Here is a 27,740-nt window from a genome sequence, read left to right as displayed (position 1 = left end):
CTTCCACTCGTGGCTAAATTCGGGCCACTTTCCCAAATTATGAGGTAACAGATACTTTGTTGTCCCATTACAGCTTGGACACAGATTACATATAGAGAAGTGATGTAATCCAAACAAATACTTCCCACAAGTTTAGAAGGGAAGTGGGCCATGCCTCTCCGCCCTGCCCCGTGTGCTGGTCACACAAACCCAGTGGCCAGGCACACGTGTGCCTAACATGAAAAGGTGCTGTGCATTTGCAGTGCCCAGAATGCCCCTTCATGCAGAGGGAGTGCAGCCAGCCTATGCAGTCCCGAGGCCACTTCAGTGTGGGATTTGCACTGGAGGAGTCATTGCAGCCCCACTCATAGTAAATGCCTTTTCCCCCCAAACAATTCTGTGTTCTTCACTCTTAGAATCCCATCTTTCATTCTTTTTACATCAATTTTTCCTAAGCTGAAGGAAAAGAGTTCAAAATGCACATTTGATTACATTTACATTTGAACTAAGCAATTCAGAAAACTGTGTTTAGATCCACAGTTCTGCCCAAGAGATGTGAATCAGGTGAGTTCACTTTTTAAAAGAACTTAACTGAAAAGTCCTGAAGCATCTCTATTGAGAACAGACTGTCAATCTAGCTTAATTCTTTCCCAGTTTGTAAAAAACCAGGATTTGATGTGCACTGCCACTGTTTAGGGTATCAATTAACTTATGCTCTATTGTTTACTAGTTTTCTATATCTCTTGAAACAAACTTTATTTCCGTAGGGATGGGTTGTGCTGTATATTATTGATATTGTGGTTTTAATTGTGTTAATTGTGTTTAATCGTGTTATTAATGTTTTTATGTTGTTGGTTTTTTATTATGTAAACCATCCAGAGAGCCATGTGACTACAAGACAATATACAAAAGTGCTAAATAAATAAATAATTCTGCCAATTTTGGTTTCTTTCCGTTTTCAACTTTTTAAATCTTCAGTTTGTCCTCAACATTGAGATTCTTAAAAGAGTTTACATGAAAATTTCTAAATATTTTTCTGCATATTTCTCCAATTCTATATTCAGTATTGCCTAATAAATTCATTTCAAAGTAATGTCCCTAATATAATGTATTTGTAACATTATTTTCACTAATATATGCATTTGTGCAAAGCATATTTCCCTAATACTCATTGCAAAATTTGCAGAAATGCACATTTTGAACAATAACTGAGTTTCAGTTATGTGTTGGTTCCAAAGTGTAAGTATAAACCATAATTTCCTCCCAGTTCATTCAGTGTGTTCCTTTTTGCAGGTATCGCTTTACCTTACCCTTTCACTTTCTCTCAACTGCTTTGCTAACCTACTACCACCACAATGTCCTTATAGAGACTCGCCTAGCCACATGTTCTCTTAACAGTTGCTCATCTTGGCTGGTTTGAACAAGCATGGGGACAAGACTTGGTCAAGTGCCTCCAAAGCAGAGCCTATTACCCTTGCAGGGGTGATAATGCATCCACTAGCCTATCCTGAGCTCAGAGCTTTATGTTAACTCCTGGCAAGTAGCACATGCTGCCTTTCCAGATAAGGTGCTCAGAATGGTGGTGAGAACTCAGCTCAGGCATTCTTGGAGGAAACGTGCTATCCAGACTCATTCCAATCTGATTTCGCCTGAATTTAGGACACAATCAGCCATGGTTGCCTTGACAGATGACCTTTATTTGAAGAAGGATGGGGGTGTGCCATCTTGTTGATTCTCCTTTATCAGCAGCACTTGATGCCACCAACCATGCTTCACTCGTAGAATAGCATTATGGGTTGGGATAGGAAACACTATTTCAGTGGTTCCACTCTTACCTACAGAGTCAGTGACACAGTTATATTGGGTGATTTTCTGCTGACCCCTGGTTGCAAGTTGGACCATATATTGGACATTTGCACTGTCCCAGTGCTGTCCAAAATCTAGATGAAGCCATTGGGAGTGGTCATGAGACCCAGATGTATGCTGATGACACCCAGCTCTATTTCTCTGTGGCATCTGAGTCAGGTTTGGCTGAGCCAGTCCTAATTAGGTGCCTGGAAACGGTGGATGAGGAAGGGCTTTAAGCTGGGGAGTCCCATGCCTGGGAATTAGGTACGCCCCCTGTTCTGGATGGGGTTGTGCTTTTCATGAAGGCTTAGGTTCATACCCTGGGAGTACTTCCCAAAACATCTTTGTCACTGGAGGCTCAGGCCGACTCAAAGACTAGGAGTGCCTTTTACCAGCTTCAGTTAATATGCTAGTACAACTGTTCCTGGAAAGGAACAGTAAGGCGGTGGCCATCCCAATATTGGATTACTGTAACGAGATCTTTAAGGAGCGTCCTTTAAAATTGGTCTGGAAACTGCAGGCAGTACAGAATTCAGCAGTTAGATTGCTGAGAGGGGCAGCCTATGACGAGCAGATCACATTTAACTCAGCAAACCGCAAAGGCCACCAATGTATGTGCAGGACAACTTCAGTATAAGGCCCAAAACAGTTCTGAATGAGGGTACCTGAGGGAGCCCTCCCTCCCATATCAATTCACCTGTTCACGGAGATCCGGGCCTCCTGGTTGTTCTGTTGCCTGCACACTCGATCAGACTCTGCCCCAGGAAAGGGCCTTCCCTGTTGTGGTGCCTCAACTGCCCAGTTCATTCCCTGCAGCAGCGCTACAGGCACTGCTCCTGGTGTATTTTGGCAGCCTCTTTACCCAGGGATTTGCCAGTGTTATTATCTAGCTTGGTAGACTATTTTTCTTTGCATTTTATTTTGTCATTTTAATTAATCTTGAACACTGCCCTGTGATAATGAGGGCCAGAGGTTTTCTTTTAATTATTTGTTTTGTTCTAAGTAGATATTATGAGTTTTCCATAGATGAATTCTTCCCCAGCTGAGAAAAGGTTTTTTAAGGACTTTTATAGGCTTTTCCTTTTAGATGAGCAAATGGATATCGATGGCAATCCTGTATGAAAATGTTCTAAAATTCTGTCCTAGCCTCCCCAGAATACATTCTGTTGAATAAAGGAACCCTGGCAACCAACTGTAGTTTGAAAACATTCAAGAAAATGAGCATGATATGCAAATTATACTAAATAGCACCTTCAAGCTCAGTATTATTTTTGATGCAGTTATCAGCGCTGAACAAATTTCCTATTCCTTCTATAAACAGCAAGTCTCACTAGCTTCAGTACATCAACACAGTTAATGTTAAAAGTATCATAAGGGAATCAAAGCTGCCTGCTAGAACTGTGAAACAAAAACAGCACATGCACAAAGAAAAACTTATGGAGGAAGTATTACTGGACGCAGCCACAGCAAATGTCGCTTTCGCACTTTTTCAACCGTCACTGATCACTTTTTCTTTACTCCTCGCTGGTGCTGCTCTGTGCTGCAACGTTTTATTTTCTCGAGTCAAGAACAATCAATGCATTCTGCCTCAGGAGAAAGGGTGATCACCGATTCTGTTGGAATTTCAGCATTCAAGTTGGCACTGATTGAAGTTGGTGAGCCACCCAAAATTATTTTGGGTGGCTCAAAGCCTTTCTATTTCAAGGCTCTTCTGTGTAAAATGACAGGAAGCTTCCAAGCATTTTGGAGCCAAACCTCAAAAAGAGCCTGGCAATTCAGCCTGTATGTACTAAAAGGTCCTGATTAAGAACTATTCAGCCTTGGCTGCACATATATCTTTGGTATTTGTATGAAGGCAAGGACGAAGGGCATGTTTGCAAAATCAATTGTGCAGTTTTTATATTTACTGCACTTTTACCACATATGTCATGTATTACACAGTGGAAAACCGTTAAATGCACAGTAGTTGTGCCAAGTGGCATTATGCTTTTAACAGCTTTATTCGTTTAACAGCTCCAGCTCTCATTATATTTTGCCATGTGGTACATGAGATTTTTATTCATTTAACAGTGTAAGAGGGCTCCATGGCCTTTTCCTTTTATGTATTTCATATTGTGCTTGGGCTTTTGCTTTTTTGTGAGCATTAACCCACAGGCTTCACTGAAAGCAAGTGGTACACTGACGGACATGACAAATTCAAAAGGGGAAGGAAGAGAAGAATCAGAAAGGGTTAGATCTTCCACATCTACAAATGCATGTAGTATATTAGTAAAACTTCAATATTTCAGCGAATGCTGATAAGCAAATAGCTTTCACTTTCACCATTTTATTATGCTTCCGTTTTATCTTTTTGCTACAAGGAACACATTCAGATGCTAAGAACCAAATACCAGTGATTAATGCAATCTGTGATCTCTCAGATAACTATTTAAGGAATCAAACAATGTATCTGCCAAGTTTAAAGGATGCCATAATTGCAAGGGTCCTTGCTGTATTGCATAAAGTGGTGGGGGGAATCGTATGTTTTATGGCCCTGCTTCTTTTCCTTTCTTCTTTCAAAAGAAGATGATCTGGTTGTGTGTTTATTAGCCACTCAATTTAAAGGGACAGAAAGAATTAATTCAAGATCTGAAGGAAAAAAGCACAATGGATTCTCCAGAGATTGTTATTGTTGTTACTACTTTTATTGGTGAGAGAAAGGATGGGTCCCATTTCAACGTCAAAGCTTTCTCTACCCTTGAAAAAGAACCCCTGACTCACCTGACTTTTGTTGGCAGCCACTTTGGCAAACAGAGCCTGAGACACCTTGGCCCTTTTCATCTCCTGTTGGATCTCGTCGTAAATGGCAGCTGTGATGTTGATGCTGGCTCCGTCCACCTTAATGGGGAGGTCTGTTGTCGGTGTCGAGGTTTTGGCCTACCGAGAGACCATGAAAATAATAATTTAAAAAGTGCTGCTTTCAGCCCAGCCATCTGTGCAGAAATTATCAAAGGATTTCAGTCAGCTGATGCCAAACTGCATTAGCTACAGAGGGACACTTCCTGTCCATTATTCTAATCAGGTTAATTGTGATTGGAAATAATTGCAGTGCATTCCTATAGGACATACACCGCTTTCCCTCCCTCCCTCCCTCCCTCCCTCCCTCACACACACAAACACAGAACACTCTTTTCTACCCCACACCAACAACACATACAGAAGAAAACTGAAAAATTGAAAGGTTACATGCTAGAGGAATTAAACTCCAAGCAGTTGCTTGATTCAGCTAGTCACCAAATACAATGTATTACTTACATGCCTAGTTGGATTTTTGCTTTTTCTCCCCCTAAAAACAGCATACCTTAGAGGAAGAGCCAATTCTTCCAGAAAAAATGAGTAAATGCATAGAGGTCTCTAAATAATAAATTATTACTCAATTTAATGCACTCCCTCAAGTCTCTCTCATTCTTTATTAAAGCTATACGTACGACATTTGAGTACGTATGGTTTCCCATAATTATGCTGGCTGTACAGTCACCTAATTTCACCTAGGAAATCAGTGGAAATGAAAAAAAAATTAATAACTCCAGGCTTGACAGTGTGTTGATGTGCAGCCCTTGGTCTCCTAAACTCATATCACAGTTCTGTGTATTCCACTGCACTCCTTTTAATTGAATGATTTCCAATCAACTTCCAAGACAATTGAAGGACAATAAACAGATAGTACCAGCACTTCTCCATATGGAATCATCAGAGATGGATCCAGGTGAGGTTAAGGAATGGATGGGGGTGGGGATCCCAGATCTAGAAACCTCCTTAAGACCATCCAGCAGTACCAGCCAGATATATTATTGAAATAATCTTGTAACCTTTGTGCCTAACCATGATCACACTTAAGATTGCAGCTATTCTATCAAAGAGCAGTTTCTGGCACATGCATGTGCAGGGCCATGCATACACACACTGGCAACCAAGGACGCTGAAATCTTGCAAGCTTTCTAGGAAACTGAAGCATACTGAAGCAATGAAAAATATTTTTAGGAGAAACAGTATTGTCATACTGATACCCAAATGCACTTCAGTTTGGGGAGATGCTGTATATTAAGCTCTGTTAAAAGCTCTGTGGGGTGACTCATCTACTGTGAAGGAAAAGAGATTTATAAAGGTCCCTTTAAAAGGGATGTGTACTGTTTTTGTTCTGTGATACTTACACAGCTTATGTTTAAAAATATATGGCTGCTGCTATAAGACATTCTCGGCAAACAAAAGGAAGGGTTTTGTTTGCTTCAAGGGCTTTATTTGTTAGAACCACCTCCTCCCATGTGAACACCTGACTATCTCCTGCATCGGAGGCAAAAGACCCTTGCTGGAAAGATGGTCAGGATGGCACTGTGGCTCCAGCATGCTGCTTGTGGGCTCTTCAGAAGTATTTGATTGGCCGTGGTGTGAACACAAGGCTGGACTAGGTAAGTCTTTGGTCTGATTCAGGATGGCTCTTTTGTTCCTGTGAATTAGCCCAAGCACCAATGTCAGCTTTGGAGAACCTGCACTAAATCACTCCAGGCTTAGAAGTAGACAGGGTAGGCTCGAGGGACAGGCTCCTCCCTACCTGGTAGAGAACAAACTCCGGAGTGGGCTCTGTCACAGCTCACTTTTATGCAGGTAATAAAACATTTCAGCAAGTTTTCTGACTAGAAACTGGAGTTTGATAAAGGGCTTGCTGAGTCCACTTTTCAACTGTTGTTGCTTTTCTATTGTGACAGCAAATGTCTTTCAAGTTGCTGCCTTGTATTTTAATAATGTTTTGGGAGTGGTGTCAATGAAGTTTTGTTGTTCTTTCTTCAAAAATGAGATAGAATTAAGCAAATACACTTTGTTAAAATCATCTTGCTAATAATCTGCCCCCCGACACGCACCCCTGGCATTTGCCAAAATATGAAAAGCAAGAAAAAAATTATACATTCCCATATTCAGCTCAACACTCTTAGACTCCCTTTTAAGTACATCACTTTAGCACATTAGCACTGACCACCTAATACTAAGGACCCATCTCAAAATAGTACTACATCAACCTAGAACTATAAAAGGTAACTAAAAAGACAAGGAACACAATAGAAAAATAGAATATTCACTATATTTCTTGATACACTCAGATTACACACCATATCACAAAATCATATCACAGATTGGTATCTATGGAAACAACAGTTTGTATATAGGATTAACTTTGGCAACAAAAACGAATTTGACTTTCATTTTAATTCATTTCCTCCTGCTTTCTTGAAAGAGCCTAGCATCAAAAGTCTCTTCTTGGTGGCTAGGCTTGGGCAGAAATCACTTATGTGCTTTAAGGTATCTCATCACTCAGAAATTTCCCCGTGCTTCAGTTAAGTTGCATTACCACTATTGACAAATTATGCTACCTTCCTGAGAGTAAAGAAAAATCCTCTCTCACTAGCCAACCCTGGATGCAGTCTGTTGTCTGAACAAATATTAAAATTAACATTGAGGTTCTCATCTGCATACCCCAGTCTCAACCAAAGGACAAGATGCTTTCCTCCCCCTCCACATACAGAAGTTGATGAGGCTGGCAGCTGGATCTTACTTTTACAGCAGGCCATAGGACAGAGCCAGCCCAATGCTGTGTGCCGTGCACAGCTCTGTCTTCACAGAGAGGAGAAGGGCCAGGGGCACCCAGGAAGTACAGTGCTGGTACTGGCAATGCTACTCCCTCACATATACCACCCAAAGGGGCCACTTCACTGTGCCTTCACTGTGGGGCTGGCCCTTCCCCAGGGGTGCCACTTAGGGGAAAGGGCTTCTTCAACTGCAGCATCCAGTCTGTGGCATTCTCCCCCGACTCCAGGCCATGTGTCTTTCCCGCAACTAGCAAATATTATATTTGCCCCACCCTTTCATAAAATTAGCCTCAAACACAAACCATTCTATGGTAAGTAGCTGCTCTTTTCTATATAGCTTGCCTACCCCTTGAGCCCTAGGAGGCAGAAGAATTCTTGTTAATTTCATCTCTTCTTTAAAGCACTGCATTTCTGGTGCGCACAGAGTTGTTTGAACAAAAAAGGAAAAAAAGCACTTGAGGAATGGCTTGTTTTCTTCTCCCTTCTTTTCTGTTAATAGTACCAAAGAGACAGAGAGATTTTAAAAAGCCATTATCAAATGTGCGCCATTCCCTTGAAAAAAAATAGTGGATGTACAGTTAAATATGCACTTTAGAGACAGAACAATATACAAAACATTGAAATACAACTAGCCATATAGCCAGCTTTACAACATATGTGTTTTAAAGTAAAATGATTCTAAGTTGATTTGTACTACTTTGTTCTTATATACAAATGTAAAATTTATTAGTTGCATGTGAAACCAATGAAGTGGACATCAAAACTCTTAAACTAGATGAACATTTCATATCTTATCTATTGATCCATCAGTATATAACTTCTGTTCATCTCTTGTTGACATTCACAATGTATTTATTTTCTGACTACGGGACATTGTGAGGAGGGTTCATAAACCTGCAAGTGGGATAGGCTGGAAGGGACTGTTTACATGACACTGACAAAGGAAATATCCAATAAAGCATTAACAACAACAACAAAGGAAAGGTGAGTAGCAAATCTCTAGTATGTCTCACACATACTGTAATCTCTTTATTTCCCAATTATATTCATTAAAGACGTCGATTGGTTTGGCACATTCATTTACAAACAACAGCAACAACATGTTGGTAAATATCCAGTTTTTCTTTGAGTGCTTCAAGCACTGTACTTACCTGTGGTGGGTATTCTCATACCAGGTCAGTTCTACACATCTTTTCAGACAGAACAGCTATAGCTTCTAAAGTCTGATTCACACGTTACTCTTTGCTAGTACTGGCTGTGGCAAATACTGGAGGAGATGCAACATTCACTCTCCCTCATCCAGGATTATGCATGGAGCAGGGAGAGCACCTGCTACCCCACTTGCACACCTATGGCATGAACACTTAGCTGCATGACTTATGTGAGACCTTTGATGGGCAGATTTGCTTAAGGGCAAGTGGTCCTTTTGGCATCCTTGACTTAGATTGTTTAGTGATGCCTTGCTCCACTTGATGCCATCCGAGCAGTTTGGACATCAAGTCCCAGAAACCCCAGCCTGCATGGCCAATGGCCAAAAATGCTGGGAGTTCTAACACAAATCATGTGGACAACACCAAGTTGGGGCAAGCCGGTTGAGCATTTTATAGAGCAGCAGCAGCAGCTCAAATTGTGCCCAGAAACCAGTCAAATCCTTTAAAAGCAGAAGTAATGTATCCACTCAGGCAAAGCACAATTAATCTGGCTGTTCTGGGCAAGCTGTTTTCTGAATATGTTGGGCTACTAGTTGGTTGCAGTGACACTGATGGATCCTTGGGAAGCACTACTTTAAGTACCACTTTGTGCCTTAGCAATGGGCTTCCTATCAGCTGGGTAAGGAACCAACACAAAATATAGCTCGTAGGGCAACCATGAGGTACGTTCATAACCATGAATGGAAAAGCTCTGGAATATGTAAGGGCTGAGTGTACAAGCATTGCAGTGCTCAGAGGAAGCAGTGACAGTTTAGCTATCTTGGCATATTCAGTGAAGAAATGCATCAACAGCAATTTCCAGCACTGAAAAGTCTGAGGTAGTCTTTGTTTCCATGGAGTTCCATGAGGATAAATCAGTGGCTTATGGAGATCTGGACTGTGGTTATTGTGTGCAACATGCCCTGCATTGGAATTCTTTCATGTAGTTAATTGAATGTTTATTCTTTTTCTTTATATTTGCAGCATTCATCAAAGAATAACTCATTGGTTTCACCAAGGAAGCACTGCTAGAAGACAACATGCCCTTGTTGCAGCATCTTCTGACTCTAGCTTCGAAGACTCACTTGGGCACACGAAACACCAAACGGGAAAATCCTAACAAGTCATCTCAGATGAGGCCTGGCTGTAGGTTTTCTGGACACTGGGTCAATTCTGAAAGCAATTATAACAGGGTTGAACCTTACCTGGGGGGTTCTGGAGGAACTTGGACTGCTGGCAGCTGAAGACACCATGCTCACATTGGGGTTCATACTTCTCTCTCTCTCATCCTGATATATACGATCTCGTTCTGTCTCAGGCAGGTTGAGGAAATTCTGCATTGCCCTCAGATTTACCAGGAGGGACTGGGAAGCTGTTCTAGGGTCTTCTTCTTTACGCAGTATCTCTGATAGCAATCCCTGGTTCAAAAAATTAAAAAAGGCCAAGTCTTTTTAAAAAATTACTTGCTGTAACCAGCCAGGTTGCAATGCCGAGACCCTTCAATAGATGCCAAAGCACAGGGAATATTTTGCAGAAACAAATCTTGCTTTCTAGGGAGTGTGGTTTATTTAGGAACACTGATGTTCAGGTTCTATCTTCTATTTAAGAACAACCTGAACACAGAGGTGCCTGAGAGGCAGATGGGTAGTGGGGACACCATTATAAAACTATCATTATAGTCAGGTGCCTCCTGAAAATATTCTAAAAACTATTAGCGTTCTCACTCTTTCTGCTTGAGGCTGGAAACACTTGGCAGTCTTGTTCATCTTCAGAAATCTGCCAAGTTCAGTAAATTTAGTTCAGACATTTAAACAGCACAGGAGACTTATGAAGAAAAATGTTTGGCAGGGTTTGGATGTTACAGTTCATTCGCTGCAAACCTGTCAATTCTTTCTAATGGGGGAAAATGCTGCAAATATGAGAAATCCTCAAGATACTTCATCTTAGAAATTAATAATTTGAAAATTGTGTGCTGCCTCATTTAGAAAGTCAGGAGGTGGCATTGTCCAAATTGATCAAATACATCTAGCCTTTTTTTCTTTTCTTTTCTTTTTACATGAAAGAAGCCAGGGGTTTGATTGCAAGTGTAACATGCAGTTAGACCCTTAGAAAGCTAGCAGAGGGATGGTACATAAAATATTATTTCATATAGGACATAAAAGCTACCAATCATGAATTTGAAACTGGCGTTGTCATATATACATATACTTGGTGTCTTTGCTTAGCGGAACTGCTAATCATCAACTTGCCCTCTGTCTGCTACTATCCCACAGATCTATAGGTAAAGCACATCATACCTAAAGAATAATTACAGTAACCTTACAAATGATATGTTTGGCAACAAGTCACCAAACATAGCTTTGCTCAAACGTTCCTCCCCATTTTCAACACCTTTCTTTTCCTCCTGAGATAGCACTATCAAAAATAGCTGCATATGTATGTCGCTTTTTACTTCTTTAAAAACAGATGGAAAAAGAGGAAATCCCTGTGCCCTTGCTTCAGCACTACGTTAGAATTTGGTTCTAAGACCAGGAGGCACTGCATGGACCTATGGCAGAGGAACATGTGCCCCGCCTCTCTCCCCTGCCCTTCTAAGGGTAAATAGCCAAAAACTTCTGAAGGCCAAGAATAATACCTTGTCTACTTTGAGCAGGGAGACAGCATGAACTGCCAATTTAGAAAATGCTTAGGTGCAGAAACAAGCAATTTGCAGGATGGGGTTACAAGTGCATATGTTGATTGCCTATGCAAAGCAACATGTAGATATATTCCTTGTATAAGTATCTAGTAAAGATGGGTGAGACAACCAAGATAAAATGATACATGGGAAGAGCGGATAAGCGGGTGTAGAGATGCAGTCCTGCACATCCCAAACTTATTTTAACTACCTAGAATGACCACATAAACCCAACCTCCTACATGCAAAAAATGATATTCAAATGACAATGTGGACATTTTGGCAGTGGCTACCTAATGCTATTAACAAATGTCAGAAATTTGCACAGATACTGGAAAGGGAACATCTTCCCTTCCCTTCATGGATCTGTTATCTCCACCTACAAAAGCCTAACCTTTATTTAGAAATTTAACCTGATAGATTCCAATATTCCCCTTAAAAGGCTTACACAGATCTACAAAATAAAATTTACCACAGCACTAGCCAGTGACTTCTATACCCTTTAAAATGCATCAACTGCATAAATCGTATTTTTGAAAATTTAGCCCAATTTCTTCTGAAAAAAATCAAGTAATTGCTCATCTCCTGATTTGGTACTTGGCAACCTGGCACATAAATGTCAACTTTTTATTGGTATATTTTGCTTACTAATACAATATTTGGTGAATAGAATACTGTGCATGTGTGTGTGTGCACGCACATGCGCACGTGCGTGTTTACTGACATAGTTACAAGAACACCAATGAAAGACGGATGTGAAGTTTGCTTGGGCCAAAATATGTGACTCCTTGCTCACAATTGATTCATTTCATAGTTCAAGATCTGCTACTGGTATCCTTTGAAGAATTAATCTAACATACTTCCCTCAATGGTTCTAAATGACAATTAAAAATTTTGATTCTTAATGTATAGGAATGGTTGCCAGAGGCGTTTGGAAACAGCAGACTAAAAGTCCATGTATAAGAAGAGTACACTGGGGACCCTTGCTTGGCTAGTGCTTTCCCAAAGTAGTGTAAAAAAATGTCATGGGAACAAAGGTCTTCAAAAAACTGTCTAGTTCTACATTTTCAGAGTAAACAATTCTATTTGCAGTGTTGTTATTTCTAATATATTTTAACTAGTTTAGTGTGAAAAGATGCACAAAGCTTGGGATTCTAAATGTTTTTGGCTCCAAGTAAGAAGAGAGATTGAATTTTAATGGATACCCTCTTAAACAATCAGAACTTTCAGCAATAAAACCCTACTTCTGCTCCTTATATATAAGGAATGTCAAAAGTAGCGTCCAGAACCCATAACCTTGATTCAACTGGACTGGACATTATTATTTCCAGCCCTATTTAGCAAAACAACTGCTTTACTTATGCATATTTTGACAGGTGAAATCTTCCAACTCCAAGCATTCCTCAGCCAGAACAAATTAAATAAATTCAGCACTGCAGGTTGTGCTGGTCAAGGTGATCAGTCACACTTCCCTACAGGGGGCAAGGTCCCCTCTTTCTTGAAAAATGCAACAGGGGATTGCTTGAAAAGTCTTTTCGACTTCTCCAACCTGAACGAGGCTACTCAGCAGGTAACAATAATTTAATTCCAGGTGTTCTTCCAAACTCATTGTGGAAGTCAGGCTATACTGGCAGCTGTGACATGTACTTCAGTATAAGTACATGACATGTGTGGCCCTATTATTCTCAGTAGAGTTCTGACATGATGCCATGGGATTCTTCCTTGGAAGATGTGGGGATTTAGCTTCTATCTGAAGCCACTGGCCAAAATCATCTAGTGTTCTTATTATGTTCTCATGTTCTTAATGTTTGATAGGCTGATGACACCAAGCATGAATTCTGCATTCTCCTCAGATCTAGGAGCAGCAGCCACGTCCCACAGTGCTTGCCCAGCAGATGTTATGATCTGGGTTAGATTAAACTTAAGCAGAAACCCAGTAAGGCAAATATGTTCACAGCTAAGAGCTGCTGTGCTCTGAGTCTGAAGGATCTGCATGTCCTAAGTGGAATCACACAGAGTATTTCCTCAATCAATTTAAAAAAAAAAAAATTACATCTTTCCCACCATCTATTTTCAAGAAAGAAGGTGCTTATAGAAGTACCCCAAGATGATACAAGTAGGAAGCAGTCTGCATGTGAATAACCTATTCATGAGAAATTAATGTTTCAAGAAAGGAATCTATTTCATTGCAAGGTTGAATAGATTGCTCTGACATACTGTGCCGATAAGCCATGCCATACAGATGACAGAGTGATGAAGTCAAGAAAACAAAATATCACGAGAGATCATTTTTGTTTATATTTCTGGCCTGATGTGTACAGAAACTAACCAACAATCAGCATTATAAAAAATAAAAACGAAGTGATGCTAAATAATCTGTTCAGCCTTTTCTCACCTGCAACAAATTAGGCTTTCAATATGCAAAGCATCTTCCTTCAAGAAAAACAAATGATCATGATTTCATTTAATTGTAATTTAATGAGGCATAATTTATTTTTAAAGTGAAATACACCAGGTGTGTGGTAAGGGAACTGGCCCAGCCAGACAAACTGTAGCATTGCTATTTTTGAAAATTGCCTGAATTTAGTTGGAGATTGTTTTCACTTCTGCAAAGTATGTTTCTCCTACAGGGAGCAAGCAGGAGGAGAGAACCCACAACATTTGTAGATTTGCTGTAAAATTCCATTGGCCAAATTAGCTCATACCAGCTTCTAGGAATTTCCCATATTTTTGAAAAGCTAGGTAAATTCAATAGCCATAGTCATGCAACTGCAGAGCTCCAGTTATACATGCTATTATATATACCTACACTCATCAAAATATCAGCATACACAAGTACCAAAATACACAAATCTGAGTGCAGGATCAGCACCTAAATTTTTACTGTAAAGACCTAACCATGTAAATGAATTTTCATATATTAAATACTTGTTTACATTCATGAAAATGCCTCATTAATTTGCATCTATGAAATGCTTAATTGGAAAGGAATCTTCTTCAAATCTCAACAATAGTGCTCCAGAGAAGCCTTTTTTTAATGAAGGAAGACAAGAGAAAGTGTGTGTTACTTAACATAGGATTTGATTGTAAACACAGCTGTGCACAGCCAAGTTTAGGTACCATATCCAAAGCTCCATTTACAAGTGAGAGTTACTATCAGCTACTGCAACTTCTAAAATTGTACATGACATCAATAAACAGCCTTAAATAAACAAAAATAGGGGGAAATCTATACACACACAAACATAAACTTTTTCAGAGAAAATAGTTTTTCAACCTGAGAATTCTAAGATTAGTGGGGCTTTCTTTTAGCCATTTATGAGTCCACAGAAGCTTCTACAAATATCTTACAATTTGCAACTATTTCTACTGCTAGCTTTATTATTTATTTATTTAGGTTTAAATAAGCCTAATAACCAAGGTCAGGTTAACCAAGGACAGACTGTGAACAGTTAAAAGACTAAAATGCTGTAAGACAGTAAAAAAAAAATAAAAATACAACAGTAATATTTAAAATAATACAAGAGGCAACTGCAAACAAAATGGGAATACATAAAAAAGCCACAAAAATCTAGAGTTGGTCTCTAAAATGCCTGGGTGAACAGAAAGGTATTTGCCTTACATAAAAAATATAAAAACACAGGAGCTAGGAAAACCTCTTTGGAGAGAGCATTCCATAAGCAGTGCGCTACAAGTAAGAAGGTCCTCCCTTCTGTAACCACCCACCTTGCTCCCTTCGATGGGGAACCTAGTGGAAGACATCCAAAGAAGACCTCCATTCTGAGCAGGTGTATATGTGAGGAGATGTTCCTTTAGATAAGCTGGTCCAAGGTGCTCAAAGGTTTAAAAGCCAGCATTCACACTTTCAACTGAATTTGGAAATGCTCCAGAAGCCAATGCAGCTGGCATTACATTGTGTCAAATGATCATATCAACCAGTCCCACTTGTTACCTAGCAACTCTATTTTGCACTAAGTTTCCAAACTGTCTTCATACGCAGCCCCACTTACAATGCACTGCAGCAATCCAACCAATTTGTGGATATCTGCTACCAGACTATCACTCTCCAGATAAAGTCACAACCTTCAGCCTAAGTTGATAGAAGGTTCTTCTGGCCACGGAGGTCTTATAGGCCCAGGTAACAATGATGGTTCCAGGAGGACCTCCAAGTTGTGCATCTAAGCTTTCATGGGGAGTGCAACTCCCTCCAGGATGGATTGAACACCACCCAACTAGGCAAAGCAACCACCTGCTAACACTACCTCCATCTTGTCTGGACAAAGCTACAGTTTGTTGATCCTCATCTAGTGTATTACTGCTAAGGCAACAATTCAGACAGCCATTCCTTCACTTGGATCAGATGAAAAGGAGAGATAGCACTGGCTGTCATCAGCATATCGATGGCACCTCAGTCCACATCCCTTGATAGCCTCTGCCAGTGACTTCATGTAGATGTTAAATAGCTTGGGAGCTATTCAGCACTGTGTAACCCAGTGATGTAATTGCCACAACACAGAATAATAAACCCTTGCCACCAGCTTCTGGAGTGTCCCCAGCTCCCAATCCAGACTGCTAAACCAGAAGTATCCCATGGTTAATAACACTGAAAGCCCATGAGAAGTCCCAGAGAACCAATAGGACTGCTCCCCCACATCTCTCTCTTGGCAAAGATCATCCTACAGGGCAACCAAGGAAGTTTTTATACTAACCTTTAAAAAAGCCACCCAGAGAACCATCCTGCTTAAAGGGTGGTACGGAAATCAAATTTTAAAAGAGATTTAATTAGATCTAGAAAATAAATGTCATACAAGAATGTCTGGAGTGGATCAGTAGCCATGGGCTTGAACACTTTACCCAAGAAGAGGATCTTAGCAACTAGCCTATAGTTGTCTCCCATTTCTAGGTGGAGGTTAGGTTTTTCTTTTCTGTTCCATTTTCCCTTGTGAGTCTTATCTTTGTGGATTATAAACCTGCAGGAAGGGACTGTCCTATAGATTCGATGTGTATCACTCAAGGAGTCTTTTTGGCTGAAAAGTAGGCAAATATACTATACATAAATAAATTGCACCTGTACCATGGATTTGGGATGTTATATCATTGTCATGGGGCAATCTAATGAGAAAAAAACCTCACAAAATATTGCTATAATGTCTACAGAGACCTCTTGGGTCCTTCATCACTAATCTATGGCTAATATCAAAACATAGATGATAACTTACTGCAGTTGTCTCTGAAAATGCGAAGTTTCCACTGTTGTAAACAAGAAGAGCAAAACTGATTACTGAAAATGCCTTACAAGTTTCAGTATGTGAGGGGGAGAGATTAGCCAAGATAACTGTTATGACTTTCCATTTTGGATTTCTCTGTTTCCCAGTCCTAACTAGAATCCACTGGAAAAATGGAGGGTATTTTATAGGAGATATAAAGATGTTATTGGCACTTATCTATAGAAAACACCCATGACTAGTGCAGTGCTATTGTCACTGAACAGCCACATCTAATAACCTTACATAAATACAAGAGACAGTTCTGTAACTGTTATGAAGTTATTCTGGATGTGCATGAATATAGCTATAGTTTAGACCATTATGTCTCATAACATGTCCTCAATTTCAATATTGGTATTACTTTAAACCTTAATTTATTATCACATATTGGTATGAGTCAGAATGTTAAAACTAATTTAACTAATGCTTAACGTATATATCTCTCAGGAGATATCTACTTAGCCTTGGAATGGCAGTATTCAGGCTTATTGGAGTAAAATGTATACAGTATGCAATGATGGCAATTCAATTTTTATTATTAAAAATGAAATGTTTTACTCCTCATAGAAAATGCTGCTATTACATTAGCTTAATAAACTCTCTTTTTATTACACTGTCCCTTTTTAGGAAGGACAATGCACGCCTGTGAGCCTGTGGGGAGCTGTGAACAAAAAGCAACATAAAGCATATGCACTTGCAGAGCACTGTTTAATATGGCATATATGGTAGGTTTTTCAAAGAATGTCAGAAAGAAGTAACACGTTGCCTGTGTAATTTCATATGCCACAGTAAACCCAGGTTTATCCTAGTGAGAGTAAACTTAGCCTTTCCTTAGCCTTACACACACACCCTACTCCTTCCCAAAGTATGGGCGTAAGATCAGAACTGTTGGCTTCCTTTTTTACATTAACAGCAGTTTTGCATGCTATTTAAACTTCAAATTGTGGTTAATCTTGTTGATGGTTTGTTGAAACCTCCATCTGTTGGGTTTGAAGGGCCATTTTGATATCCACCGTTCTGGCAACACATAGAATCATAGAATGAAAGAGTTGGAAAGGGCCATGAAGGTCATCGGGTCCAACCCCCAGCTTTTGCAGGACACCAGTTTACACCATCCAACTCGGATGGCTATCCCATTTCTTCTCAGAAGCAGCACACATTTATGAGTGTACAGGAAAAGCAAAAGTGCACAAGCTGAAAGTCAGGCTGCACATCCTATTTATATTCTTTTCCTTCTGCCTGCTCAGTACATTGGAACTAATATTTGGGGCAATTAAAACTCACTGCTGGGTTAAAATACTCAAATGCATACTATATGTAGAGGTGTTATGGAAAAAAGGTTGAAATGGGAGAGAAGAACAAGCAAAGCGGGAGTGGAAACAGATCAAGAGAAAGTATGACAGGACTCTGAAAGATCTGGAGTACAGTGAAAGAACAAAGACCCATGTTAGGACAAAGACCCAAGACACCCACAATGGCAGCTGGAAAAGAACAGGGAAAAATGGCAGGAGCCCCTTCTTCATATACTGGGGAAGAGATGGGTGGAGCGCCCACCAGAACAAGCTTAGCCAGGAAAGTCCTCCTGACAACAGACCCCACGAGGGTGCAGAGCCCATGTGTGTGATGCACAGAGACCATGAGGAACAAAAGTTTCCTTGTACAAAGAAAATAACTTGGCATAAACATAGAAAATGATGTTTGGCTGCAGAAAATGCCATTCCCAAATAAAAGGTGCATGAGCAATAGCCAGTGTGCACTTTTGTATAAAAGCAGAGGAAGAACAAATGCCTTCCACTGTCACCTTCAAGGAAGGCTCAGTTGGTTGCCACCAGGAAAAGAGCCTTTCTCAGTGGTGGTCCCCATTTATGGAACAAGCTCTCCACTGAGGCCATCCTGGCTCCAACTTTAATATCTCTTCAGCTCCATGTCAAGACTATAGGACATTTAATTAGTCAACAAATATATTGGGCCTGTATTAGCTGCTTAAACAGATCTCTCTTTTTGTTCCAGGGACAAAAATCTTTTTATACTTATTCTAAATTTGGCTTTAAATGCTTGTCTGCTAGTCTTCCTCTGTTTTTACTCCTGTTTGTATTTTATATTGTATTTTTATGTATTGTTTTTAAACTGATTAGAGAGTTTTGGCTACTGGGCAGCATAGAAATTAAACAAACAATCATTCTTTTCCCCTTTTAAGCAGGCACAGAAAAAGCCGGAGATTTGGCTTCCTATCACTTAGATAAAAAGATATTTTAAAAGTATTTTACATGGGTTATCTTCGATGGACATTTTACCAGTTCTATTCCAGAGAGAGGACTGTATTTTTAAAAAAAATTGCAGTACCACACACATGTAATTTCTCTCACAAGGCATGCAACATGATTTGAATATTGTTTCCTATAAAGATGGGACAATTCAATGTTTAGTACATGCTACATTTATTTTACAATATTTCTGCTGCACAGAAAAGGGTCAAAGTAGCATATATTTCCTTACAACCTCACAAATTTCAGAGCAAGAAATTCTTACTCAAAAAATATCTAAATGAACTTTCCTTTGAAACAAAACTTGATAGTCATAATCGCAAATCATAATTTTCTTTTTATTTTCTCTCTCTATACAGTGTGCAAAATTCCTTCTTTCTACTCCTTTTATATTTTGCACTCATGCGCATCACCATCTCTCTGTACCCATCAATACTAAATACTTGCTTTTTACATTTTTAGAATTCTCTTGAAAAGAAATGATGGGTTACAAAATAGCGCCTCACAAATCATTTAGAGTCCATAGTCTGAAACCAACCTACAGATGCCAAAAAGTGTGTTTTTCTCATTTTACATTTTAAAGTAAGTATTCCCACATCTAGTGTCCGGGTGAAGGAGCAAAGAGTATAAATAAATACAAGTTTAAAGAAAGAAAAGGCCATACTGTGTGCTAATAAAACTTCTTTCACTACTCAGCTGCTAAGAACTCATGGACCTTAAGGGATCATGCTTTTCACAATTCTCCATTCTTGTAGCTGACACCTGTTGATCACCAAAGGACAAATTAATGGTCTTTTGCCAATAAGCAAGTCTTCCAGGGCCTTAATCTTATGTAGAACAAGCACTGAATTTGACGGCCCAGATAAACTTTACAAAAAGAGCATCTTATCCCCATCACCACCATCACCACTAACAATAAACAAGTTAGATGCTATCTTTGTTATTAGGATCCCTGGAGCAAGAACAGCAATTCATTGTGCTGGCTATTTAAACTGTTGCCTGTAACAAGGGGCTGGACTTCAGTTAAGCTCACCGGGGAACTCACATACGTAAAGCGTATGGGAAGAGATTGCTTTGATCCTTCTTGCCAGCAGCTAGTTAAACTCATGCACTGCTGAAGCACTGCTTGAGTGTCTACAAATTTCAACTAGTGTATCATGCTTAGGGTGTAGCTACATACCAAGGAGACAAGCCATTCTTTGTTGTGACGATATCTGAAGAATATATTCAGCAAAAATAATACTGTGCCAAAACCCCCAAATATTTTTATTCCAATTATTCTCTCACATTAATTTCAGGTCTGGTGAGATGACTTTCTAAACAAGTGTGGTTTAACTGGATAAAAGCCGTTCTGGGCACATGTTCAGCTATATTAAAATAGCATTTTAACAGTCTTGGGTGTAATAGGTGCTAAAGACGATAGCAGAGGATGTCACAAGTTCTCTCTGGAGCTTTCTAAACATAAGAATGTCAAGGATAGAGCAAAAAGTGTGGCTTCTCAAGGGAGAAAAGGATAGTAAGCTGGTGTAATGGTCACACCATTACAATGCTGTTTACAGCTAAATGGCTTTTAGTTAGTAAGTGTTTAAATGATGCTGTAATCACCACCTTCTGTGAGGTGATTTGTTGGCTTGTTTAGAAATTGACCAGAGTTTATTTTAAAATTCATAAATAACAAACCAGGATTTGCACAAATTAAATACTGCAAAAGTCTTTATCCTGGCTTTGCGGGGGGGGGGGGGGGGCGGTACACAAGCTCATCTACATAGCATGAAACTAGAATCCAGCATCACATGTAATCAGGCAAATGTATTATTATAATCTGCAGTGGGCCTCTAGTAGTAATGTCTGAATTTATTTTCTTGCTGAATGTAACACAATCTATACTACAGCATTTTACATACACAATAATGACATATGTGTGTAGTAATGCCCTTACTTATCCATATACATAATTATAGAGTCCCAGAGACAAGCTCAGCCCTATAAATGGACTATATATAAAAGCAGCAACTTAAGGCAAAATGGCAATAAGGTTGTAGGTGAATGGCTGAGTTTATCCTTCAGTTCTCCCACACCAGGGGGATTTTATCACTCATGTGGGTCTGGCCTGCTTGTTAGGTCCTGGATGGCCTTACCAGTGCTCTTAATGTACAGCCTTCTGAGGTAGATGAAAATGAACAAATGAGGTGCTGATGACAAGGTGTTGGCAACTGTGGGGGCAGTGAGATGAGAAATCAGCTTCAGGTTACTTCTACCTCTGCTGAAAGATACGGCAAGTTCACTAAAAAGCTAAAATAAGTCTCCATACGATGATGTGTGGGAGTAATCATTCTATCACTTCCCTGAAATGCCATCATGGGAAAGTAAAGAGATCAAAGCTCACCATATATTCCAAATTATTATTTACTGTTTATTAATTAATTTTAGTGATTCATACCCTGCCTTTTGCTCAAATTATTTCCCAAGGCAATCTGTGTTAGACTAATACAGAGAACTTCTGAGCAGCCCTTGAACCTTTGTGATTTGTTTGGAAAAAATATTGACTTCATTCTTCAATTCCACAACTCCCAGAACAGCTTACAAACAAGAATCAACACATATAACATAAATTGTAGGATAAAAGAGCTGCAACAAGTAAAAAAAAATCTAACATACAAGATGCATAACATGCAAAGGTCTCGTTTGCAGAAAGAAAGAAATGCAGAGAAAGAGTGATCTTCACCAGGTGCCAAAAAATGCATGAGATTTGGTGCTAGGAAAACCTTCTTGGGAAAAGCACTCAAAAGATATGGTGCTACAACTAAGAAGACCCTTCTCCAGCCACCTAGCATTTGAGCAGGGTCATGTGGGTGCAGGCAAATCCTTTAGTGGGTGTACTGGGTATCCAGAAAATGGCTACTTCTTTCCTTGCCTTGACTAAGGAAAAACTGGTACATGGCAACATTGAGGATTAAAAGACATACATAACAGGTCCCTGTACTCCATCTTGGAATTCATTTTGACATCTCCTTCCTCAACATGTGTGTGTGTGGTGGGGGTGGCAATTTGTTCCAATGGATTTAGCCTAGTTTGGATCAAAGCTTCCTCTACTTCATTTAACAGATTTACTCAGATGAAAGATCTCAGGGGAGAAATAATGTTAGTAAAAGGGGGTTTTCAGCCTCTGAGTATGTAGGTCATTGGACTTTAAAATAAATTAGAGAATATTTTATCTATTAAACAAGTCCCACAGTACATATTTTATAAAGCTGGACTTAACTGCAGGTTAATGTGCAACACATCAGCATACTCTATACCAATTAAATACTAGGGCATCATTTAGCGATTAATTAAAATTATTAGCTAGTTTATTTGAAAGTAAAACTGAATACTGAATGCTACTGAATCAAGGTTGGTCTGGAAATTGGTCTCAGCAAGTTACCTTTCCTTCTTCACTCTGAATATGGTTATTCATTCCCATAGCTTCAACTGCCATAATTATTTAGTTAGCTCCTCAGCCTTGATATTCCTGTATCCGCAAATATTATGCTCCCAAACATAATGAAGCCAAGATGGAGTCCCTTGTCTTCCCCTGTAATCCTACCAAGAGGCACTGCTTCCTCAAACTCCCCTGCCTTCTATGTATTCCACTCATATCCACTGAGTATAGACTCAGAGATGGGCTGTATAAAGGCCAATAAACAGAACCCATACCCTGGCAAAACAAAAGTCATCTGGGTCAATGGCTTCTGAGTTCAGGAGATATGCTCATTACGTGTTCTGGGTCAGCTTGCCCTTACTCTGAAAGACCAGGTTCTTCATTCTGGGGTGCTTAGTTCTACTGTTGTTGCTGCAGTCTCAAGTGACTGCAGCTGCAGAAGACCTTTTACCTGTGTTGACTGGTTCCATCAGCTATGGCCTCTCCTAGAAGGGATAGCTTAGCCACAGTGGAACCAGAACTTGTAACCCCAAGACTGGATTACTACAACATACTCTAAGTGGGACTATCCTTAAGGCTGGTCTCGAAGTTGGAACAGGCGCAAAATGTAGCACCTTGGCTGCTGCAGGGAGCTGCCCGCTTTTGGAAAGGAACTTCTTTACTGAGGGAACCACATGGACTACCTGTCTGCTTCAGGACTGGGTTTAAGGTTTTGGCTCTAGTATACACAGCCCTGAACAACCTGGAGCCAGGATACCCGAGGGAGCACCTTTCCCCTAACCTGCTTAGCCACTGAGGCCATTGAATGGCATTCCTGGTTGTGCCACATGAACCTATCACCTGATTGGAGTCTACTCAGAGAAGAGCCTGAAGTTCAGTGGCTCCACTTCTCTGGAGGTCAGGAAGCTGCCAACAGTGTCTTATTTTCACAGTGCCTCCTCAAAATACTTTTATTTCAGGAAGGCTTCCTGAACAAACAAGCCAAGTTTTTGTTTTTAACACCTCATTTTATTCTTTTATCCATTTCATCTTTTATTGCATATGGCTTTGAAATCTCCATACCATATATGGAGCTGTATATAAATCTTGTAAATAACAATGGATATTTAAATATTCCTTAAAGTCAGTAGGTTTCTTAGTGACAACAGCTCTCCAAAGTCTCAGACAAGGTCAAACTTAGCTAATCTGTATCTATTCTGTTCCTACCAACTTCTCAAACTAGAGGAGGAATTCTAACATAGCATTTTGTCGGAATCATTAATTCCAGTTTCTATGGTTATACCACCTCAAGAGCACTGCAGTAGATTTTCTCCCTGTTTCTGTAAAATGTATATTTGTGTATTTTTGTACATACAAAAACAAACAAAACACACAAACAAAAACGAGGGACCCATTGGAGCCCAAGAAAGAAAGGCAGGTTGCTTACCTGTAACTGTAGTTCTTCAAGTGGTCATCTGTACATTCACACATTTTGGGTGCTGTGCATGCACAGTGCCTGTTGCCGGGAAGATTTAAGAGCTTTAACAGTTTTTGGCAGGAACTCCACACCCCCCTCCCCCATAGTATAAATGGGCAGAGTGCCTGCCCTTTCCCCAGTCAGCTGAAGACCATCTGCTTACCCTCAGGTGGAGCTGGCCGGTATCGAATCCGGCTCATAAGGGACAAAAATTTAGAAACAAAATGCGTATTAGAGAGAGAGAGAGAGAGAGAGAGAGAGAGAGAGAGAGAGAGAGAATACCCAGTCACTGACACCACGTGGGGCCAGTGGACTGGTTGTGTGAATGCATGGGTGACCACTTGAAGAACGACAGTTACAGGTAAGCAATCTGCCTTTCTTCACCATGGTTTCTGTGCATCACACATTATGGGTGATTAACAAGCTTACCACACCTGGAGGCAGGATGTGTCGTCACTGGAGAACTGTGGAGAGGACGGCACGGCCGAAGGAGCAATCCTGTCTGGCCTTGTCATCTAAGTGGTAGTGTTTTGTGAAAGTGCACAGACTAGACAATGTGGCCACTTTGCAGATATCTTGCAAGGGGATGCCTGCATGGAGGGCAGAAGCAGCAGCAACAGCTCTTGTGGAGTGTACTTTTAGAGTAACAGGTAAGTCCAGTTTTGAAGGGCAATAAGCCAGTTCAATCATCTCGATGATCCATTTCGAAAGTCTTTGAGTACTAATAGGAGCTCCTTTGTCATGTTCTGAGTATTTGACGAAAAGCCGTTGGTTTTCCTGAATGACTCAGTTCAGGATCAACAGAAGGCTAACACTGATGGACATCCGGGCTATGTAGAGAACGCTTGATCAGTGTCGATGGAGCAGGGAAACAGGTTGGTAGAACACTGTCCTGATTAAGGTGAAAAGGAGTCCCAACCTTGGGCAGAAAGGCTGAATCGTTGTGCAGGACTACTTTCACCTTGTGGAAGTTTAGGTATGGAGGGTCAACACAAAGGGCACACAGTTCACTGGCTCTTCTGGCCGACATAGTAACTTCCAAAAAGGCTGTTCGCAAAGTAAGAAGGCGGAGATCCATTGTAGCACGTGATTCAAATGGAGGCTTCATGAGAGCCTATAGGACGATAGAGAGGCTCCACGTTGGGACTACCGATCAGGTCGGTGGTTGAAGGTTTTGTAGTCCTCATAGGAATTGATGCACGAGGTAATGCGAGAATATAGACGACCCTCCAATTCATCCTCGAGGATGTGAGATAGCTGCAATATACACCTTAATGGAGGAAGGTTTAAGACCCCCCCCCCATGGTGTAACAAGAGTAGAAACTGTAGGATGTTCTCAATGGTAGCAGATTGAGGTAGAAATCGGTCAGCAGCGCAAAGGAGGTGAAGCGCTTCCATTTGGCATTCTAGGAGTGCCGTGTGGTCAGTCGTAGTGTAGATTGGAAAATAAACTGTATATCAGGATGAAAGTTGGTTGGGACCAAGGAAGACATCAGTACCGATGTCGATACTGAAGGCAATATTGGTCTGGAAAGCTCTGATGCTGTAGATACAGCTGTAGAAGAAGCAGGCATCAATCCCAAAGAAGGTGCATATATCAAATCCAAAGAAACTGTCAGTATTGATGAAGGAGAAACAGTCAATGAACGAGCCAGGCAGTGAGATTTAGCAAATGTAGGTCCAGATGTTGTATGGCACCCTGTTCCTGAGTGAGAAGATGGGGAACTTGAGGTAGGTGAAGAAAGTTGTTGTCTGATAGTTGAAGAAGAGTGGGGAACCACAACTGACAGGGCCACCAAAGGGTGATGAGAATCCCATGTGCATCATCCAGTCGGATTTTGGCTATGGTCCTTGTTATTAGTGGTACCAGTGGGAACATGTAGAATTTGTTCTCCCATGAAATCATGAGTGCATTGCCAATTGAATCCAGGCCGATGCCCGCTCGGGAGCAGTATATCCTACAGATGGAGTTGTCATGAGTCGCAAAAAAGTCTATGTCCGTTGTTCCTCAGAGTTGAAACAGATGTGGAAAAACTTGTTGATCTAGCTCCCACTTGTGCATCATCAACATGTGTCTGCTGAGGGACTTGGCTTCCTCGTTGTCGGTGCCTGCGAGATGGACAGCTTGAGGAGTATTCCTGTGGGCAATGCACCAGTTCCATATGCAACGGGCAAGAGTGCCAATGGTACCGACTTTGTATCGCCTTGTTTGTTTATATAAAACACGATCACAACATTGACCAATGCTATCTGGACTGTGTGGTCTTGTAGGATGGTTTGGAAGGAATGCAGTGTTTGGAAGGCCATCAGCAATTCCAGGTAGTTGATATGCCTGGTGTTCTAGTGTCCATGCCAGATGCCTTGAGTCCAAAGTGAGGCACAGTGGGAACCCCATCCACTCAGGGAAGCATCAGTATAAAGTGTCACGGTCAGTTCCGGTGCACGGAATGGAACTCTGCAGGGGAGATTGGTATTGATAGTTCACCAGGACAAGGTCTGGAGGACTGAGTGTGGAGGTTGTAGTAGCTGGTTCAGTCGATCACAGTCCAGATGAAAACTGCGATTGAACCAGAGCTGCACAGGTCTCATTTGCAGCCTCGCATTCAGCACCACCGATACCGTGGATGCCATATGACTGAGCACCTGTTGGATGGAGTGTGTAGGGACAGTCCATTAGGCAGTGATCCGTTGGAAAGAAGAAATCAGTCTTTCCTGTCGGTCCCGAGGAAGGAAGACTCATGTGCATATAGAGTCCAGGTGTGCTCCGATGAAATTGATGACCTGAGAGGGAATGAGGCATGATTTTTCAGTATTAACACAGAATTCTAGTCGGTCTAGCAGGGAACAGGTAGTGTTGATCAAAACCAAAAGGTCATCCCTGGAGGAAGAAACAATAAGCCAATCATCCAGGTATGGGTAGATGTGGATGCCCTGAAGCCAGAGGTGGGCACAAACTGGAGCCATGCACTTGGGACTCTCAGAGCGGTAGTGAGTCCAAAGGAGAGCACGTTATATTCAAAAGCATCAATACCGAAAGCGAACCAAAGGAGGCGCCTGTGAGTAGGATGGATGCTGATGTGAAAGTAAGAATCTTTCAAGTCCATGCAAACCAATCTTCTTTTCCGAGCAACAGAAGTATATTCTGGATATTCTGAATTTATTTGTTTTAATATATTGACCCCCACGCAAGTCCAGAATAGGGCATAGCCCATCGTCTCTCTTTGATACTATAAAGTACCTTGGGTAGAAACCATGCAATCCTTCAGAGCAATGAAGTTTATGAATCACTCCCTTATGAAGCAGCTCGGTGACTTCCTCCCAGAGGGCGGGGGAGGCTGCTGTATACCGGATCAGGCTGGAAGGTGGCATGGTCTCAAACTCCATTTCATATCCATGTTCTACAATGGTAAGAACCAATCTATCAGATGTGATGGAGGGAGAGGAGAAGGTGGGTTACAGGACTGAGGAAAGGTTCACGCGTCCCATCATCGTCACTTATCTGCCTCTGGTCAGCACCTAGGTTGCTGGCAACAAGGTGCATTTTGTCTTTGGTTCCTCTGTTGTCTCTGGCTATACTGTTTATCAACATGGGGTATTGCTGGTGATAAGGCTGGTACCGGTACTGGGATCTGTTCCATGGCCACTTACGTCTTTGCTGGGATGGATATTCCATGCGGCATGCAGTCAGTCAAGCTTTCTGGATGTGTTCAAGTTTGTCATCTGTCTTTGCATTAAATAGTCCAGAGCCATCAAATGGCATATTTTCTACACGTTGCTTGGTTTCTTGTGGCAGATTACTTGATCTCAGCCAGGTGTGACGGAAAAGGCCAAGGCACCAACAAGAGCCCTGGAGTCACAATCGACATGATGCCTCGCCGTAATCAGCTGTTGTCTGGAAAGCTGCATTGCCTCCCTGATGAATAAGCGGGCCAGTTCCCTTCGCTGGTCCGTGAGGAATGCAGCAAGGGACTCAATCTTCTGCCAGAGAAAAAACTGATAGTGGGCCATGGTGGCCTCGTA

The 27,740-nt window shown here is 40.9% G+C and overlaps 1 protein-coding gene across 1 annotated transcript in view; it reads right to left on the bottom strand.

Moving 5' to 3' along the window:
- Window positions 1–27,740, bottom strand: part of SATB2 (SATB homeobox 2) — a 148,212-nt gene that overhangs the window by 37,039 nt on the left and 83,433 nt on the right. The window contains exons 8-9 of the mRNA XM_044432003.1: window positions 9,841–10,053; window positions 4,588–4,743 (exon numbers count right to left, since the gene is read on the bottom strand). Of these exons, the coding sequence (XP_044287938.1) occupies window positions 4,588–4,743; window positions 9,841–10,053 (369 nt within the window). The remainder of the gene's footprint in view (window positions 1–4,587; window positions 4,744–9,840; window positions 10,054–27,740) is intronic.

The sequence above is a fragment of the Varanus komodoensis genome, unplaced genomic scaffold, assembly GCF_004798865.1.
Source record: "Varanus komodoensis strain SLA01 unplaced genomic scaffold, ASM479886v1 scaffold23, whole genome shotgun sequence".
Classification (NCBI taxonomy): Eukaryota; Metazoa; Chordata; class Lepidosauria; order Squamata; family Varanidae; genus Varanus; species Varanus komodoensis.
Note: the sequence above shows the minus strand (reverse complement) of the source record. Positions and strands in the feature narration are given on the sequence as shown.